The sequence below is a fragment of the Canis lupus genome, chromosome 30 (genome assembly GCF_048164855.1).
Source record: "Canis lupus baileyi chromosome 30, mCanLup2.hap1, whole genome shotgun sequence".
NCBI lineage: Eukaryota > Metazoa > Chordata > Mammalia > Carnivora > Canidae > Canis > Canis lupus.
The window spans coordinates 35,087,331-35,105,080 of NC_132867.1; the positions used below are offsets into that span (position 1 = coordinate 35,087,331).

Below are 17,750 nucleotides of genomic sequence, written 5' to 3' on the forward strand. Positions count from 1 at the left end.
GCGAGAAACAGCCAAGGCTCTTACCCACAAATAGGGTTAGGAATTAGTCTTCCAGAGCTCACACCTTGGCTCCGGGATTGGAACCATCTTTGGCCACCCCCCTCAGGGAAGCCATTATTTTCTCCTCCAAAGCTGGGACTCTCAGATGATGAAGAAAGGGGAGACATTCGACAAGCGGAACGTGGTTTTTGGAAGCCAGGTCTTTATTGGTGTGGAGCTTGGGCAATTTTGAAACCCCTGTGTCGTGAGGCACTGAGGCTCCACTCTCTTTCGCAGGCACAGAACTGGTGCCAGAGGGGGCATTTCCAGAAGCCGACCCTGAACCTGGAGTTCACGTACACTAGTTTATTTGGACAGCAACCAAAGCAGGGTTAGGGGAGAGAGAACTAAGCCATAGAGAGGAAGGAGCCTTAAGAGAGGCTTGTGTGACTGGGACTCAGTCATGGCGCCCAGGGGAGTGAGCTGAGGTATTTATACTCCTGCTCCTGCCCATCATTGGCTGAAGGCTGCTCTCAGGGGTGTTAATCTCCGTCAGAATGGGCTCTGCCAGAGAAAGGCCTCAGGAGAGAGATGGGCCCCTTGCCGAGTGCACTCTGTGGTGAGGGGAGGGATGTGAGGAGGCATCCATGAGAGCAAAGGTCCAAGGGCCTGTGTCTCCTTGGCCTCCTCTCCTTGGTCTTCAGGTTTTGTGAAGGTGTTCTTCATCCAGCCCTCCCTTCCAGCTGCTCCTCACCTCCCAGCCCAGTTGGTCATCTTGACCACACAGGCATTGGTCGCCTCTGTCTGAGGGGCCCTGTTGGTCAGTTGGGGTGTTGTCCATACCCACACTCCTGCCCTGTGGAGGCTGGGGGAACCCAAGTCACCCACTCTTTCACTCCTGCAGGATGTCAGCTGCTGTCGATCTGCTGTTCTGGTTCCTGGGCAATGTTTTCACCTCACGCTCTTCAGATCCTTGTGGGGACCCTATTGGTCTGCTTGGGCCGCCATAACAAAATACCACAGGCTTAGGGGTTCAAACAACAAAAATTCGTTTTCTCATAGTTCTGAAGCCTTCGCTCTGAGATGAAGGTGTCTGCAGGGCTGCTGTCTCCTGAGGCCACTGTCCTTGTCTTGTGGATGGGCATCTTGCTCTTGGGTTCTCATGTGACTGTCCCTCTGTCCTCATCTCTTTTTATTATAAGGATGCCAGTCATATTGGATTAGGGTTCCCCAATTCCTTAATTTTATTTTCATTATTTCAAAGATCCTATCTCCAAATACAGTGACATTCTGAGGTACTGAGGGATGGGACTTCAACACAGGAATTTGGGTGGAACGCCATTCAGCCTGTGACAGGGACTTTCTTTTAGAGCTCTGTGGCCTTACCCAATAGTAGGCCCAGCTGGACAGGCCGGCTTGGGGAGGACGGGTGAGAAGTCTGAGAAGGCAGGATGCGTCATTTGGAAATGTGACTTTTCAGTCACATCACGTGGTGCTTCAGCAGCTGACGGCAGGGCTCAGGGGCCTGGCCCAAGCCTCCTGCCCTCCAGGCTTCCTCCAGGTTCCAGATCCGCACAGTGGCCCCTGCCAACCTGGGATCCAACCCTTCAATCCCATCACAGCTGGAGCTGGCCTGATGGTTGTCCCAGGAAGGCAGCATGTGGGGCAGCCTCTGCCACTTTCCTCGCATCCCCCACAACCGAATGTGGCTGGAGGTGGCCAGGACTGTGGTGACCCTCAGGACCCCAAGGCCATGGAGGGGGTTCTGGCCTCCTCTTATAGGGAGACATACAGACATCAACAGTCTTCGCAGTCGATGAGGTCACTGAGCACAGAAAACATCTGCCAACACCCAGGGAGGTCACTGTCCGATTTTCCAAGGCCAAATTTTCTCCATGCTGGCGTCCAAAACCCAGGAATCCCTGGAGATGGGGCGAAGGGCTGTGCCAGCAGCAGAGTTGGACACAAGGTAGTGGTGGCTCTGGAGGACCACAGTCAGCCAAATGGTTTTCACACATTGTTCAAAATATTATCTTAACCCAGAGCAGGGATCCACAGGGTCCAAAGAAAGCACAGCCCCTAAAGAAAGAGAATTCAACACCTTCCAGAAAGTCAGCTTCATAAAGAGAAGCTGGGCTGGGCGGTGCAGTCTTGGGGGAGCACGGGTTTCCCGAGGTCGGCGAGACAGGGCTGGCATGGCCCTGGCACCTCGGCCTCTGTGTCCCTGTGGACCTGGGCCTTTCCAGATGAGCTCTGCAAGTCAGAGTGTGCCAGGACTTTCGCCAGAAGCTTCTGTAAGAAAAATGAACAGGGATCCTTTAGAGAATGTGTCCAACCCTCCCACCCTGTTCCCCACCCACCGTCTTGTGGTGGCCGAAGGAAGGTCCCAGCAGCTCTGCTGAGTGTGGGCCCCCAGGCATGACAGTCACATGGCCTCCCGGAAATGGGGACCACAAGCTGGGATCTGCATCTGCCGTGTCCTTCCTCTCTTTATCAAGCATCTGAGGGACTCTCTCTTGCATGTAGGGGAGCCAGTAGAGGTCTTCTCTTCAACTACAGATCCTGGGGGCTGGCAGAGGGTGATACACAGCTTGGAAAGGGATTGATATCCGTGAACTTGATGTTTTCTGTTAAGGGACGCTGGGTACTTCTCTTGTGGACACAGGAGTTTGGAAGACTCATGATGTCCACAAGGTTCTCGGTCCAAGATGGTCGGAGAATTTCACCTAGCTCTCTAGTTAGGCCTCTCCACAGAGTGGGCTTAGCCCAGAGCACGGAGAACACAGGCCAAGGCCAACTGTCAAAACATTTCAATATCACAGAAAGGCTTCAAAGCCTGAATATGTGCTCTGCAGATTTGAAGCAGTAACTGTTGCAACAGAATTATAGGACAGCTGGTAGACACCCATAGGGACCACACCCTAAATGGTGCACAAGTCACAAACCCAGGGGCACCTGGGTGGCTCAGTGGTTGAGCGTCTGCCTTTGGCCAGCCCGTGACCCCGGGGTCCTGGGATCGAGTCCCACATCGGGCTCCCCGCAGGGAGCCTGCTTCTCCTTCTGCCTGTGTCTCTGCCTCTCTCTGTGTCTCTCATGAATAAATAAATAAAATCTTAAAAAAAAGAGTCACAAACCCAAATGGGGCCAGGCAAGTACAAGTACATGTAACATGTATGGATGGGCAACTGTAGGGCAGTAGCGGGTGGGAGAGCCTGTGGCTAACACGTGACCATCCGAAGGCACACTGCCACCAACAGAGCCCATCCGTGAGCATATGTGGTACACGGACTGCCAGTGTGCAAATGCTCTGTAGCATGGCTGTGGGACAGGGGACAAAGGTCTTAAAATGCAAGATAGACTTGAAAAGAGTTTCCAGGCTACTGTGGGGATTACACTTCAGGTGACCCTCTGCTGCAGGACTTGCTTGCCTCTGGACTGGAAACGGATGACCAAGTTTAATGGATACTCAGATCCCTTGTGGACCCTGTTCTCCAAGCAGAGTGTGGGGGTAGAGGAGTCTGTCTTGCAGGTGAAGGTGTTCGCCTTAAGGGAGAACCACAAGCGACGGAGCAGGAAATGATCCTAAAAAGCACAGCGTGATCGACACGGTGTCCTGATCCCTGGAAGCAGTTCTGGGCACACAGATGCGTAGACTGTATCTTCTAAAGGGGAGCTGGATGGGTCAGGCTCGGCCCGTGCCACAGTGTGGCCCTTGGGGACAGTCTCCCTGAAGCTACTGCTCTCCTCCTGGTGCTTTCCATGTGGTCCAGCCAACAAAGTGCCTTGGTGTAGAGCAGGGCGCTGTGCTGGCAACGTGCAAGCTCCTAGCAGAGGAGCATGGGGATCCCGCTCACCAGTTTTCCTGTGGAGGCTGGTTTTCTTTCCTGGGGCTGCCCTCATAAAATCCCACAAACTAGGTGGCTTACAACAACGGAAATGTGCTCTCTCACTGTTCTGAAGACCAGAAGTCCGAAATGAAGGGGTCGCCCGGGCAGTGCTCTCTCTGGGGGCGCCTCTGCTGGCTGCTGGTCCCATAGCTCCAGTCTCTGCCTCGGTTGCTCCCCGTGTGTGTCTCTCCTCTTCTGTCTCATATAGGGACGTTTGTTCAAGGTAGGGCCCATCCTATTCCAGGACGATCTCATCCTGAGGTCCTTGACTTAATTTCACCTGCCGAGACTCCTTTCCCAAATATGGTCACATTCATAGGTTCCAGGGGTCAGGACATGGAACTTGGGGAGGGGGCACTATTCAATCACGGTAGGCGTTTTTGGTGTCCTTTTCAGCTCTTTTTTTTTTTTTTAAGATTTTATTTATTTATTCATGAGAGACACACACAGAGAGAGGCAGAGACACAGGGAGAGGGAGAAGCAGGCTTCCTGTGGGGAGCCTGATGTGGGACTTGATCCTGAAACTCCAGGATCACTCCCTGAGTCAAAGGCAGATGCTCAATGGCTGAGCCACCCAGGCGTCCCCTTTTCAGCTCTTAAAACTCAAAACTGAGATACATGTTGTCTTCGGGGCCAAGGGTTACTGTCCTGCCAGAGGCTGATAGATGCGGTTGTGCCTTCAAGAGGAATTCTGGAGGAGCCAGGCAGGCCACCTGTTTTTCTGGATAGCAGATTCATGCAACCAGAATTTCCACCCCAAGGTGGCCACGGTTTTCCACGGCCTTGGAAAACCGTGACCACTGGCTCCCATCTCAGCATGGGCCACCCTGATTTCACAAACATCTTAGACCACAATGTTGGAGACACTGTGGCCTGGAAGTGCCAGGGCCAAGGCCTCTGCTCCCAGGGCTTACGGCTGAGGGGACATCTCCAGCCTGCCCCGTCCATCTCCAGCCTCCATCTCCATCGCCACCAAGCAGGGCCTTACCTTATAGCCCTCCACCCTGGGATCATTTCGGGCAGCTAATTAAGAACGACAGCCTGGAGGGGGAGCTAGAGCAAACCAAGGAATGTTATGACTAAGCGTCTAGGATTTTGACTTGAATTGATATGTGGACTATCACCATGGGTCACAGAGAAGAAAAAAAAAATCTGTGTCTGTGTTTGTTTGGTCTCCGTATCTAAGCCCCATCACAGCAGAGTCGGGGAGGGTCAGAAATGATAAAAATCTCCACAACTTCTGCCGTTGGAATCCTAATATAAAATATTTGGGATCAGCTGGCTTTATTATATCCAGCTTAGATGATTATGGATAGATTTTAGGAATGTGGGAAGAAATAAGGAAAGTATGGGGGGGCCTGAGGGGCTCAGTGGGTTAAACATCCCACTCTTGATTTCGGTTCAGGTCATGACCTCAGGGTGGTGAGATCAAGCCCTGCGTTGGGCTCCATGCTCAGCACAGAGTCTACTTGAGATTCTCTCTCCCTCTGCCCCATCCCCGCCACATGCGTGCACCTGCACTCTCGCTCTTTCTCTCAAATAAGTAAGTCAGAAGAAGAAGAAGAAGAAGAAGAAGAAGAAGAAGAAGAAGAAGAAGAAGAAGAAGAAGAAGAAGAAGAAGAAGAAGAAGAAGAAGAAGAAGAAGAAGAAGAAGAAGAAGAAGAAGAAGAAGAAGAAGAAGAAGAAGAAGAAGAAGAAGAAGAAGAAGAAGAAGAAGGAAAGTATGAAGTACAAGATAGGGTAAAGGGAAAGCACAGGGTCTTATTGCCCGGGTGCTACGGGTACCACTCCGGACAGATTTCAAAATTAAGGAGCTTCACAAGCACTTATGTTGAAGAAGTAGTGGCCACTTGGGAAATCCATATAGGGGACTCTCGTTGGATCTTATTGCCTTTCTTTTGGGGCCAAAAGCAAATTGGCTGAGTCTCCCCTAACCTTCCTTCCACATGTAGCTACAGAGAACCTTCTGGAGGCTGTTATCTCTCCTTCCCCAGGGGTCACTCTGAGAAAAGGGAGTCAGAACACCCGGCCTGGGGCCTCAGCTGTGCCCTCAAGATTTGTTGGTCCCATTTTCCGGGTGATGCCTACCCCCCATGGTTGTAGTGGGGGGTGAAATGAGGCAATGCGTGCAAACGTGAGCTGGGAATCGAAACCGTGGATTTTGCTGTTAAAAAAGTAAACCCCAAGAGGAGCAACGGTGTGAAGACAGCTCTTTCCTATACCCCTGTCTGCCCTCCTCGCCATGGAATCTCCGCCCTGCCAAGGGGGTCCACGCAGGTGCACCCACCAAGCCTGGGAAGAAGGGAGTTTGTGTCTGCACTGTCCCCGAGAGCCTTGCCCCTCGTCTGGGTGCAAGGGCGGTTGTGTGGCCACATAAGGGGCCTGGGGCCTGATCCTTGCTGCATTTCCACTTCCTGACCCTCATACAAACTACCTACTTGCCATGAGAAAAATAATTGCTCACTTTTATTATGAAATGAATACCTTCCTTGGAAATGTAGAAAACCAAGAAAAGCTGAGAAGAAAATGAAACTTGTCATTTGACCAGTTTCATAATGTGAGTTAATATATATCGAGTCCTTGCTGCGTGTCTGCACCACCCTTCTAAAACTTTGCACAGATTATCTAGTCTCACAGCAGCCGGGCGAGGTAGAAAGTACAATTAGTCCCTTGTTTTAAATGGGGAAACTGAGGCACGGGGCTTAGTAACTTGTTCAAGATCACGCAGCGGAGGTGTATAAATATTTATGTGCATGTGTGTGCACTTTTTCCTACCTGTACTCTACGCATTTCAGAATCTTTTTTTGTTTTTAACGAGACATACTCGACATACAACATTATATTAGTTTTGGGTGTACAACATAATGATCTGACATTTGTGTGCATTGCTACGTGATCACCACAGTAAGTCTAGCTCACATCCCTTACAGTAAAATACTTATAAATTTCTTTTCAAATTGTCTCAAGAGTTTTTAAGGTCTGTTCCCTTAGCAACTTTCAGTATACAATACGGTGTCATTAACTGAAGTCCCCATGGTGGACATTACATCCCCGGGACTTATTTATTCATTTTTAAGATTTTAATCATTTGAGAGAGAGTGTGTACATAAGTGGGAGGAGGGGCCGAGGGAGAGGGAGAAGCAGACTCCCCGCTGAGCATGCAGCCCGACGCGGGGCTCGATCCCAGGATCCTGAGATCATGACCTGAGCCAAAATCAGATGTTTAACTGACGGAACCACCCAAGTGCCCCTCCAGGACTTGTTTATTTTATAACTAGAAGTTTGTACCTCTTGACCCCTTTCACCCATTTCACCCGCCTGCCACTCCTCACCTTTGGCAACCACCAGTCTGTTCTCTGTATCTGTGAGCTTTTTTTCTAGATTGCACGTGTGAGGTGACGTGGTATTTGTCTTTGACTTATTTCTCTTAGCATAATGCCCTCGGGGTTCATCCATGTTGTAGCATATGGCAAGGTTTCCTTCTGTTTTATGGCTGAACAATATTCCTCACAATTTTTTTAATCCATTCATCCATGGACAGACACTTAGGGTGCTTTCATTCCTCGGCTTTTGTAAATAATGCTGCAATAAACATGTGGGCACAGATATCTTTTCGAGTTAGCGTTTTTGTTTCCTTCAGAGAAATTACCCAGAAGTGATATTTCTGGATCTCTAAAAAAAAAAAAAAAAAAGGAATCTCCTCACTATTTTGTTTTTTTGTTTTTTTGTTTGTTTGTTTTTCCATAAAGGCTGCACCAGTTTACATTTCTACTGATAGGGCACAGGGGTTCCTTTTCCCCTACATCCTTGCCAACACTTATTATTCCTTGTTTTTTGTTTTGTTTTTTTCTTTTTTTAAAAGATTTTATTTATTTATTCATGAGAGATACAGAGAGACAGACATAGGCAGAGACAGAAGCAGGCTCTCTCTGCAGGGAGCCTGATGTGGGACTTGATCCTGGATCCCAGGATCACGCCCTGAGCCAAAGGCAGAGGCTCAACCCCTGAGCCACCCAGGTGTCCCTGTTTTGTTTTTTTCTTATAACGGTCATTCTAACAGATGTGAGGTGATACCTCATGTGATTCTGATCTGCATTTCCCTGGTGATTAGTGATATTATGAACTGGATCATATACCTGTTGGCCATCTGTGTGTGTCTTCTTTGGGAAAATATCAATTCAGACCCTCTGCCCATTTTTTTAGTTGGGCTCTTTTACTTATTTATCTATTTTTCGCTACTGAGTTGGAAGAGTCCTTTGTATGTTTTGAATATTGCCCCCTGAGCTGATAAATGATTTGGAGATATTTCCTCTATGCAGTAGGTTGTCTTTTCGTGTTGTTGATGGTTTCCTTTGCTGTGCAGAAGGTTTTTATTATGATGTAATATCACTTGTTATTTTTGCTTTTCATCTTATAGGCAACTTTGGGGGGCTCCATACAAATTTTAGGATTGTTCTGTTGTTGTTGTTGTTGTTGTTTTCGAAGGATGGTACTGGAATTTTGATAGGGCTTGCATTACATCTGTAGATTGCTCTGGGTAGTATGGACATTTTATATTAATTCTTCCGCTCTGTGAGCATGGGATACCTTTGCATTAATTCGTGTCTCCTTCAGTTTATTTCATGAAGGTCTTGTAGTTTTTAGAGTATAAGGTCTTTTACCTCCTCAGTTAAATTTATTCCTAGGTACTTTATTCTTTTCTGATGTGATTTATAAATGGGATTGTTTTCTTAATTTCTCTTTCTCATAGTTCATTATTAATGTGTAGAAACTCAACAGATTTTTGTATATTGATTTTGTCTCCTACAACTTTACTCAATTCATTTATTTAGTTCTAAGAGTTTTTTGATGGAGTCTTTAGAGTTCTCTCTATATAATGGGTCATTGGCAAATAGGAGCAATTTTACTTCTTACGTTACAAGTGGGTTGCCTTTTATTTCTCTTTCTTGCCTAAGTGCTCTGGCTGGGAGCATATAGGATTCCATATTGGATAAAAGTGGCAAGAGTGGGCGTCCCTGACTTGTTTCTGATCCGAGAGGAAAAGCTTTCCACTTTGCCCTGTTGAGTGTGGCTTTAGCTGCGAACTTGTCGTAGACGGCCTTTATTATGTACAGTGGGCATGTATATCCCCACTTTGTTGAGAGGTTTTTTTTTTCTTTTATCATAAATGAGTGTTGAATTTTGTCAAATGCTTTTTCTGCATCTATTTTTATCCTTCACCCTCTTCGTGTGGCATATCCTATCGATTTGCAAATGTTGAACCATCCTTGCATCCTGGAGAAAAATCCCATTTGATCTTGGTGTGTGATCCTTTTAATGTACTGCTGAATTCGGTTAATATTCTGTTGAGGGTTTTTGCATCTGTGTTCATAGGAGATATTGGCCTGTAATTTCCCCTTTCTTATGGTATCTTTGTCTGGTTTTGATATCAGGGGCATACTGGCCTCAGAAATATGTTTGGAAGTGTTCCCTCCTCCTCTGACTTTTCCGAAGAGTTTGAAAGGGGTTGGTATTAATTCCTCTTTAAACATTTGGTGGAACTCACCAGTGAAGCCATCTGGTCCTGGACTTTTGTTTGTTGGGAGGTTTTGGATCACGGATTCAATCTCCTTACTAGTAATCAGTCCTGTTCATATTTTCTGCTTCTTCATCATTCAGTCTTCATAGGTTGTGTGTTTGTAGCAAATTATCTGTTTCCTCTAAGTTGTTCGATTTGTTGGCATATAATTGTTCATAGTAATCTCATATGATCTCTGCATTTCTGTGGTCCTGAATGTGTCTTTTTTCCACTTATCATTATATCATACACATTCCCCATAATACTGCAAATTCTTAGTCATTATTTCAATAGCTGCATAGTACACCAAAATTTATGTACCGTCTTCCCTAATTCTTGCACAGCTAAGTTTCTCTGACCTTTCCCCCCCGAATTATAAGCAGAATGCTTATAACAGGGTCAGTTGTTGGAAGTGAAGTCAGTGTGTCAGTGGGTTTGAGCTGTCACACTGCTTCCCAGAAGGACCATGCCAATTCATGCTTCTATCAGCACGTGACAATGCCCCCCACCATAGATTAGTTGACATCGCCTGTTGACATTTCATTATTTTCTTTGGGATGCATTTGACATAGTATAAAACTCAACACTTTAACCATTTTCAGAGGTTTTTGGTATATTTACAATGTCATGCAACCATCACCTTTACTGAATTCCAGAACATTTTCTTCATCGCAAGAAGGAACCTAGTACCCATCAGTTGCCACTCCAGCTCCTGTCAACCACTAAGCTGCTTTTGGTCTCTCTATAGATGTGCCTATTCTGGACATTTCACATAAATAGAACCATACTATATTTGTTTCTTTTTAAATGTCTGCCTATTTAACGGATGATATCTAGCTTTGTGGTAAGCAAATACATTGAGCATTTGTTTATCATTTATATATTTATTCTTTGGTGAATTGTTTGTTCAAGTTCTTTTGCCGTATTACTTTTAGGACCTTAATGTTTTTATTGATCTGTTTGAACTCTTTATATATTAAGGCTAATAACTCTTTGACTATCACATTTGCAATAATATTCTTCTGCACCAAAATATTTTACTGCAGGTATTAAAGTGGATGATAAAGAGGCACCCTTAATATGAAAAGAAGTCACAAAAGACATTGGAGAGCCGCAGGAGGGTTTGGGCAGATGGTGAGGGGGCTGTGCCTAATGGCACAAGATGAGGGCTGAATTTCTTGGTGAGCCCCCCTAAGGGGTTGTCTGTGAGCAGCCCCCAGGGAGTTCCTTCAGCGCCAACTAGTTCAGGCACAGATTTGGCCACCTCCCCAAATCCCGGTTCAGGTGGCTGCTAGTTAGGGCCCTGGGGCCAGCCCTGCTTTGAGAAGCAGGAATGACCTGGGTATCAAGGGATGCCTTTTAGATTTGTGCTGGCCTCCTCCTTCCCTGGCCTTCCCCTCCAGTCTGTGCCCTCCAGGCCCCAAGGGAAATCAGTACAGAGGCTTTGGGAGTGAGTGTGGCTCAGCAGTCTGGAGCATGCAGCCATGCATGAAAGATGGGCCCATAGGCCCGGTGTTCAGAAACTAGCCAAGCAGAGGTGGTTCCTACAATGCAACGTAGGAAGTTAACAGGCCCGAGGAAAAGTGGGGCTAATGGGAAGAAAATATAAAAGGCCACAGAACAGCAGTCTCACTGTGAATACACACATGTTCTGGAGAGTAGCAAATATCAACAATAATTTGACACTTGGTTGAATGTACTTATTATTTTGTTTAAAGAACTACATCACCCCCTGCCCCTGCTGCCTATTAAGGGTTCTGGGGATTAAGGGTGTGGGGGGATTATAACATAATCGTGGCATTTTTGGAAACTGAAAAGCAGAACCAATTTTATCACTCTGCCAGGTGCAAAATGTCGTATGGGGACTAATTGTTTCTCCCAATGAAATCAGTGACTATTAAATTTGACAGGGAAGGGGACAGATTGCTCCCCGGACCCCTCGAGATTGTAGGCAAAAATCTTGCGCGCGCATGTGTGTGCATGTGCAAGTATGCACCTTCCAGTGGAGAAAGCTCATCCCTTTGTCATGTTCTCAGAGGGTCTTTGACCCCAAAACGGTCCACAACTGGGGGCTGTAGGTTATCAGTGGGGGGCAGTGTCCCCAAAGCAGGGCCTGCTAATTGTCCCTCGGGATTCATGTCGCCTTGTGTTTGCAGTGCTGGTGAAGGGCCAGGTCACCACCAAGTACTACCGGCTGCTGTCCAAGCTGGGCGGCTGGGTGTGGGTGCAGAGCTATGCCACCATCGTTCACAACAGCCGCTCGTCCCGGCCGCACTGCATCGTGAGTGTCAATTATGTCCTCACGTAAGTCAGACGTATTTGTTTCCTTGCTCTCCCCTCCTCCCCTGACCCTCATCAGCCCATTCCCACAAGCACCATCTCCCTCTCTCTCTCTCTCTTTCTGAAACTGTTCATTTGTCTCCTGTTTTGTTTTTATTCGAACAACCTATTCGTTTGGGAAGGTCCAAACTATTCCTGTTCTCAGCACTGAGAGCCAGGCGCCAGGCAGTGGTGGCAACACCAGAAAGGGAGCCCTGCCCCGGGCACAGCTGAAGATCAGATCACAGAGACCAGCGGAGGGGTGTGGGGGGGCAGGGGGCAGCGGGAAGATGTTCGCCCCCCCACCCCACATCTTGCGTAGGATGCACAGGCGATGTCCCTCCCGGACCGAGAATATGAATCTACGCTCTTGGCGCCCCCAAACATCAGGGTCATCTTGCATGCTCCTGCCATCTGGAACAGGAGATCCTTCACATTCCCCACCACCCCCCTCCGTCTTTCCATACAGCCTGTTGCAAGTGGTATCAATGTCTGGCCCCTTTAGGGTCCCAGAAGGTCAAGTTCAGTTGCGAATACTTTTAAGACCATTAGGCACAAGAGGACACGCGTCTCCCTGGAACCCTATATTACTGTGGGCTCACCACGGCTGCTGTATGTTAAATCTCCTGCACCCAGCTCTGGCCCTGAACCTGATACCCTTGCAGCTCCCAGCCCCACCCCGGACAAGGTCCTCGCAGGTGCTCTAATGCAGTAAGGATTGAGGCTCTCGGTTCTTTCATAGAATGATTGCCAGGTCCCTGGTTTCTTGGTTTGGTTTTGGTTTTTTAGAAGTAGAGTGTGATCTTAGCAAAACTGTAAGAGAGGAAGCATTTTAGCCCCTGAATGATTCTTCCTCAGCTTCCTCAGACAGGTGTGGGCTGGTACTTTGGGCCACTCCCCCCATCATGAACTCGACCCTGCCAAGTTGGCTCTTCAGGGCAGAAACTGGCACCTGTTGTGAAAATGGGTGAGGCTGGGAGCCAGGCTCCTGAACCCTTGAGGGTTCCCCACCCATGCCTCCCTGGGTGCTAACTAGAGAAGCAGCTGAGCCCCAAACCCTCAAATTGACAAGTGGTGCTTCTGCCCTTGCCTTTTGCCTGGACACACTTCCTAGTGGCCCATGATGTCTCTGGGACCTGTTTGGGGCCTACAGGACTGGAGGGGCTACAGTGCCCTCCCCCTATTCCTGCCGGATAATACAGACCCCCCTCAGCATTGCCCGGGGCCACAGGGGGCTGTTATAATGAGGATGGGCTGCCCTTTCCTGAAGTCCTGTCCCATCCAACCTCAGCGAACCGACGCGCTGGAGCTCCGTGGATGAACTCGCTCAGGGGGTGGTGCCAGGGACACTGCTCTCACCTGGCAGCCCGCTGGACGTGACCTGTCCTGCTCTTGCTTCTCAGGGATATTGAATACAAGGAGTTGCAGTTGTCCCTGGACCAGGCGTCGACGTCCAAGTCCCAGGACTCCTGGAGGACTGCCTTGTCTACCTCACAAGAAACTAGGAAATTAGCGAAGCCCAAAAATACAAAGATGAAGACAAAGCTGAGAACAAACCCTTACCCCCCACAGGTAACACGCCCGACGGGCTGGGGCAGGGCATAGCTGACATCTGGCCTGGGAGGGGGGGCTCAGGACATGATTGCACAGCAGGTCTCCCAGTCTGGAAGCTTCCCTGTGGCGTGCAGCAAAGTCCCTTGGGGGATGTCCTGCACACGTGTGCACACGCGCACGCGCGCACACACATGCAGCAGAGACGCAGCCGGGAGGCCCATAAAGCTAACATCTGGGAGGACTCATCAGGTCTAGACTAAAAAGACTAAATCGGGAAGGCCCATCGGCTTGCTCAAATCCACGTTAATGTGGCCCAGAGCACAGTGCTTCCATAGCATTTATATTTTTAATGCAAACCTCCCTTTTTTTTTTTTTAAAGTAGTTTGTAACCTCTCAGAAATACAAAGTGCCCGTGTGCATCTGGTATGTTGTCGGCGTGGGCTGGGGAGATCTCGTTCTACCCAGAGGGTGGGGCGCCGTGGTACCGTTTGCTCTGCACCTGTCCCCGCCGGGACCTCACCCTGGGGGCCGGGGCAGGTCCAGCCCAGGGATGCGGTTGAGTCCTACAGGTTGGATGGGGTCTGGCGAGGCCCAAGGGCGGTTCTTCACTGGCCCCTTCATCCGTCTTCTTTGCCATCCAGCAATACAGCTCGTTCCAAATGGACAAACTGGAATGCAGCCAGCTGGCAAACTGGAGAGCCAGCCCCCCGGCGACCGCCCCGGCACCCCCAGAACAGCAGCTCCATTCAGAAAGCAGCGACCTTTTGTACGCCCCGTCCTATAGCCTGCCCTTCTCCTACCATTACGGACACTTCCCTCTGGACTCTCACGTCTTCAGCAGCAAAAAGCCAATGTTGCCGGCCAAATTCGGGCAGCCCCAAGGATCCCCGTGTGAGGTGGCACGCTTTTTCCTGAGCACGCTGCCAGCCGGTGGTGAATGCCAGTGGCATTATGCCAACCCCCTAGTGCCTAGCAGCCCGTCTCCAGCTAAAAACCTTTCTGAGCCGCCAGTGAACAGTGCTCGGCACGGCCTGGTGCCAAACTACGAAGGTAGGTCATGTTTGCACGAGGGGAGAGGGCGGGACCGTGAACAGTGGCGGTGGGTGGCGGATGGAAAAAAGATCCTCACACTTGGGGCAGACTTTTCCTTTTTCTGCTCATAAGTAGGACTTGCTGTGCTTTCCTGCTCTCAATGGGAGTAGCTTCATGAGAGGGAGAAAAGCAGGGTGACCGCGTCCGGGTGCCTCTCGTGGCACTAGTGACAGTGGAAAGGGCAGAGGAAACCGGGTGTGCAGCCCCCCCCCCCACTCCATAAAAACCCTGGCCTCCTTTGCTCCCTGAGAGGGAGACAAAGTGATTTTCAAAACCAGCTCCCATGCACTGCGAATGCTCCAGCTGCATTTACTTTACAAGATTACTTTCCACTCCGCCCAAAAAACGACGATGGGACGCCGTTGGTTTTCTTCCCATGCCAGTTTTCAAAGTGTGGAAAACAGTGGTGGAAATTCATGAGCTCAAAGACAGAAATGCCACTCGCCAACCCAGGGCAAAGAACATGAACACTCTAGGACTCAGTTTCTTCGTCTCTAAAATGGGCTCCCAAGCCATGTGCTATGCCTACCCCAGCATTTGGCACACAGTAGGTGCCTGCCCAGCACTGTTGGTTCAGCGAGAGAGAGAGAGAGAGGGAGGGAGAGAGGGAGGGATGGCCGCTCCACCAGCTCTTGCTGATGGCAGACAAGCAAACGTCCTCTGTGGATGTGTCACCAGCTCCCTCAGGCCCAGACAGACTCCTGTCTGCTCGCTGGACCAGTCCCAGGCAGAGGGGAGGTGGGGGTTGAGGGTTAGCCGTGAGACGTGTACTGCTTTTTCATGCAGATCTAACCACTGCTCAGAGTGTAGATCAAGATGCTGCAAATTTCCTGCAGTGGCCACTGCATTTTGGGGGAAATGTTACATGCTCAGAAAAGAACCACCTGCTGAAAGAGGAGAGCTCTCTGGAGCTCCCCTCCTTGCCCACTCTAACTTTCCCTCTTTTTTTTTTTCCCAAAGATTTTATTTATTCATGAGAGAGAGAGAGAGAGAGAGAGAGAGAGAGAGAGAGAGGCAGGGACACAGGCAGAGGGAGAAGCAGCTCCATGCAGGGAGCCCAATGTGGGACTCAATCCCAGGACTCCAGGATCAGGCCCTGGGCCGAAGGCAGGCACTAAACCGCTGAGCCACCCGAGGATCCCAAACTTTCTCTCTTTGGAGGCAGGTCGGGTTCTGCTCCTCCTCGGGCTGCTTGGGGAATGTCTCGCTCAGACTCTGTCCTTACAAGCCTGAGACACATAGACTGGGAGAAAGCTCACCGTCCTGGAGATTACTAGGACATGGGTTTTGAAAAGTAACCAGCTTAGGAAAGAACACACCAGTACTAGGGCAGTGCAGCCCTCCCTGCCTTTTGGCCTGGGCCAGTCCTCAGAGCCAACAGTTTCTCGGACTTGGAGAGAGCGCCATCAGTGGATCCGGTTGTGGGTCCCTCAAAAAAACCAAGGAAGGATTTTCCCGGGACCACAACACAGACAAAGCTCAGCATTCTGATAACAGCTGAACCTATCACCCACTTGAGATTGACCTGAAAGAACTCTTCCTTTGTGTGTGGAAGTTGGTCAATGATACAACTAACACACAGGATCATATATATGTGTGTGTGTATATATATATATATATATATATATATATATATATATATATTATTATTATTATTATTATTTTTTAAACCACCACGTTGGGCAGCCTGGGTGGCTCAGTGGTTCAGCGCTGCCTTCAGGGATCGAGTCCCATGTCCAGCTCCCTGCCTGGAGCCTGCTTCTCCCTCTGCCTGTGTCTCTGCCCCTGGCCCCGTATGTCTCATGAATAAATAAAATCTTTAAAAAAAAAAAAACCTTTAAAAAAAACCCACCATGTTGAAAGCGAAAGAGGTTAATAACCACCTCATTTGTCATACACTTGGGTAAAAAAAAAAAGGACCAAAGGTGCTAATTTGGGGCAATTTGTGATCTACTTCCAGGTCTTTTGTGATGTTAAAGGAAGACAAAGGTTGTCTTAAGGCAAACAAAAGACAAACAAAAGATAGGGAGCTAATGATTGCAGGTATCTAATTGGTTAGGGTGGCTCTGCTTTAGTTAATATGGCATTAAAAGGAGCAGGGGTGATTACCACCCCATGGGAAAAAAAATGCAAAAGACCCAGGGTTGGTTGACTAGGACCACCTATGCGTCAGGCAGTGGAAGCTTCTAGAGCAGCGCTGTCCAATGTGATGGCCAGCAGCCAGGTGCTTTTTTTTTTTTTTTGGTAAGATTTTATTTGTTCATGTGAGACCCAGAGGGAAAGACAGGGACACAGGTGGAGGGGGGAGCCCGATGCGCCCCGCAGTCGGCTGCCGCCCTGGTTCCACCTGCTGCTCGCGCTCTGCCGCGACCTCAGGGGCACCGCGGGGTCGGTTACTGGGGGCGCTGCTGGGGCCGGGTGGGCGCCGGGTGGGTGCTGCTGGGGGACCGGGTGGGCGCTGCCGGGGCCGGGTGGGCACTGCCGGGGGGCCGGGTGGGCGCTGCTTGGGGCCGGGTGGGCGCTGCGGGGGGCCGGGGGGGGGAGCTGCCTGGGGCCGGGTGGGCGCTGCCGGGGGCCGGGTGGGCGCTGCTTGGGGCCGGGTGGGCGCTGCCGGGGGCCGGGTGGGCGCTGCGGGGGGGCCGGGTGGGCGCTGCCGGGGGGCCAGGTGGGCGCTGCTTGGGGCCGGGTGGGCGATGCGGGGGGCCGGGGTGGGGGGCGCTGCCTGGGGCCGGGGTGGGGGGCGCTGCCTGGGGCCGGGTGGGCGCTGCTTGGGGCCGGGTGGGCGCTGCCGGGGGCCGGGTGGGCGCTGCGGGGGGGCCGGGTGGGCGCTGCCGGGGGCCGGGGGGGCCGGGTGGGCGCTGCCGGGGGCCGGGTGGGCGCTGCTTGGGGCTGGGTGGGCGCTGCGGGGGGCCGGGGGGGGAGCTGCCGGGGGCCGGGGGGGCCGGGTGGGCGCTGCCGGGGGCCGGGTGGGCGCTGCTTGGGGCTGGGTGGGCGCTGCGGGGGGCCGGGGGGGGAGCTGCCTGGGGCCGGGTGGGCGCTGCTTGGGGCTGGGTGGGCGCTGTGGGGGGCCGGGGGGGGGAGCTGCCTGGGGCCGGGTGGGCGCTCCGGGGGGCCGGGGGGGCCGGGGGGGCGCTGCCGGGGGGCCGGGGGGTGCGGCCGGGGGCCGGGGGGGCGCTGCCCGGGGGCCGGGTGGGCGCTGCCGGGGGGCCGGGTGGGTGCTGCCGGGGGGGCCGAGGGGGTGCTGCCGGGGGCCAGGTGGGCGCTGCCGGGGGGGCCGGGGGGTGCGGCCGGGGGGCCGGGGGGGCGCTCCGGGGGCCGGGCCCCTGCCTCCCCGCGCGGGCGCCTAACGTGTCGCTGTCCCC

The 17,750-nt window shown here is 51.1% G+C and overlaps 1 protein-coding gene across 1 annotated transcript in view; it reads left to right on the forward strand.

Annotated features, from left to right (window-relative positions):
• The window catches only part of SIM2 (SIM bHLH transcription factor 2), a 54,827-nt gene that overhangs the window by 35,028 nt on the left and 2,049 nt on the right, over positions 1-17,750 (forward strand). The window contains exons 8-10 of the mRNA XM_072806928.1: positions 11,580-11,727; positions 13,146-13,314; positions 13,938-14,346. Of these exons, the coding sequence (XP_072663029.1) occupies positions 11,580-11,727; positions 13,146-13,314; positions 13,938-14,346 (726 nt within the window). The remainder of the gene's footprint in view (positions 1-11,579; positions 11,728-13,145; positions 13,315-13,937; positions 14,347-17,750) is intronic.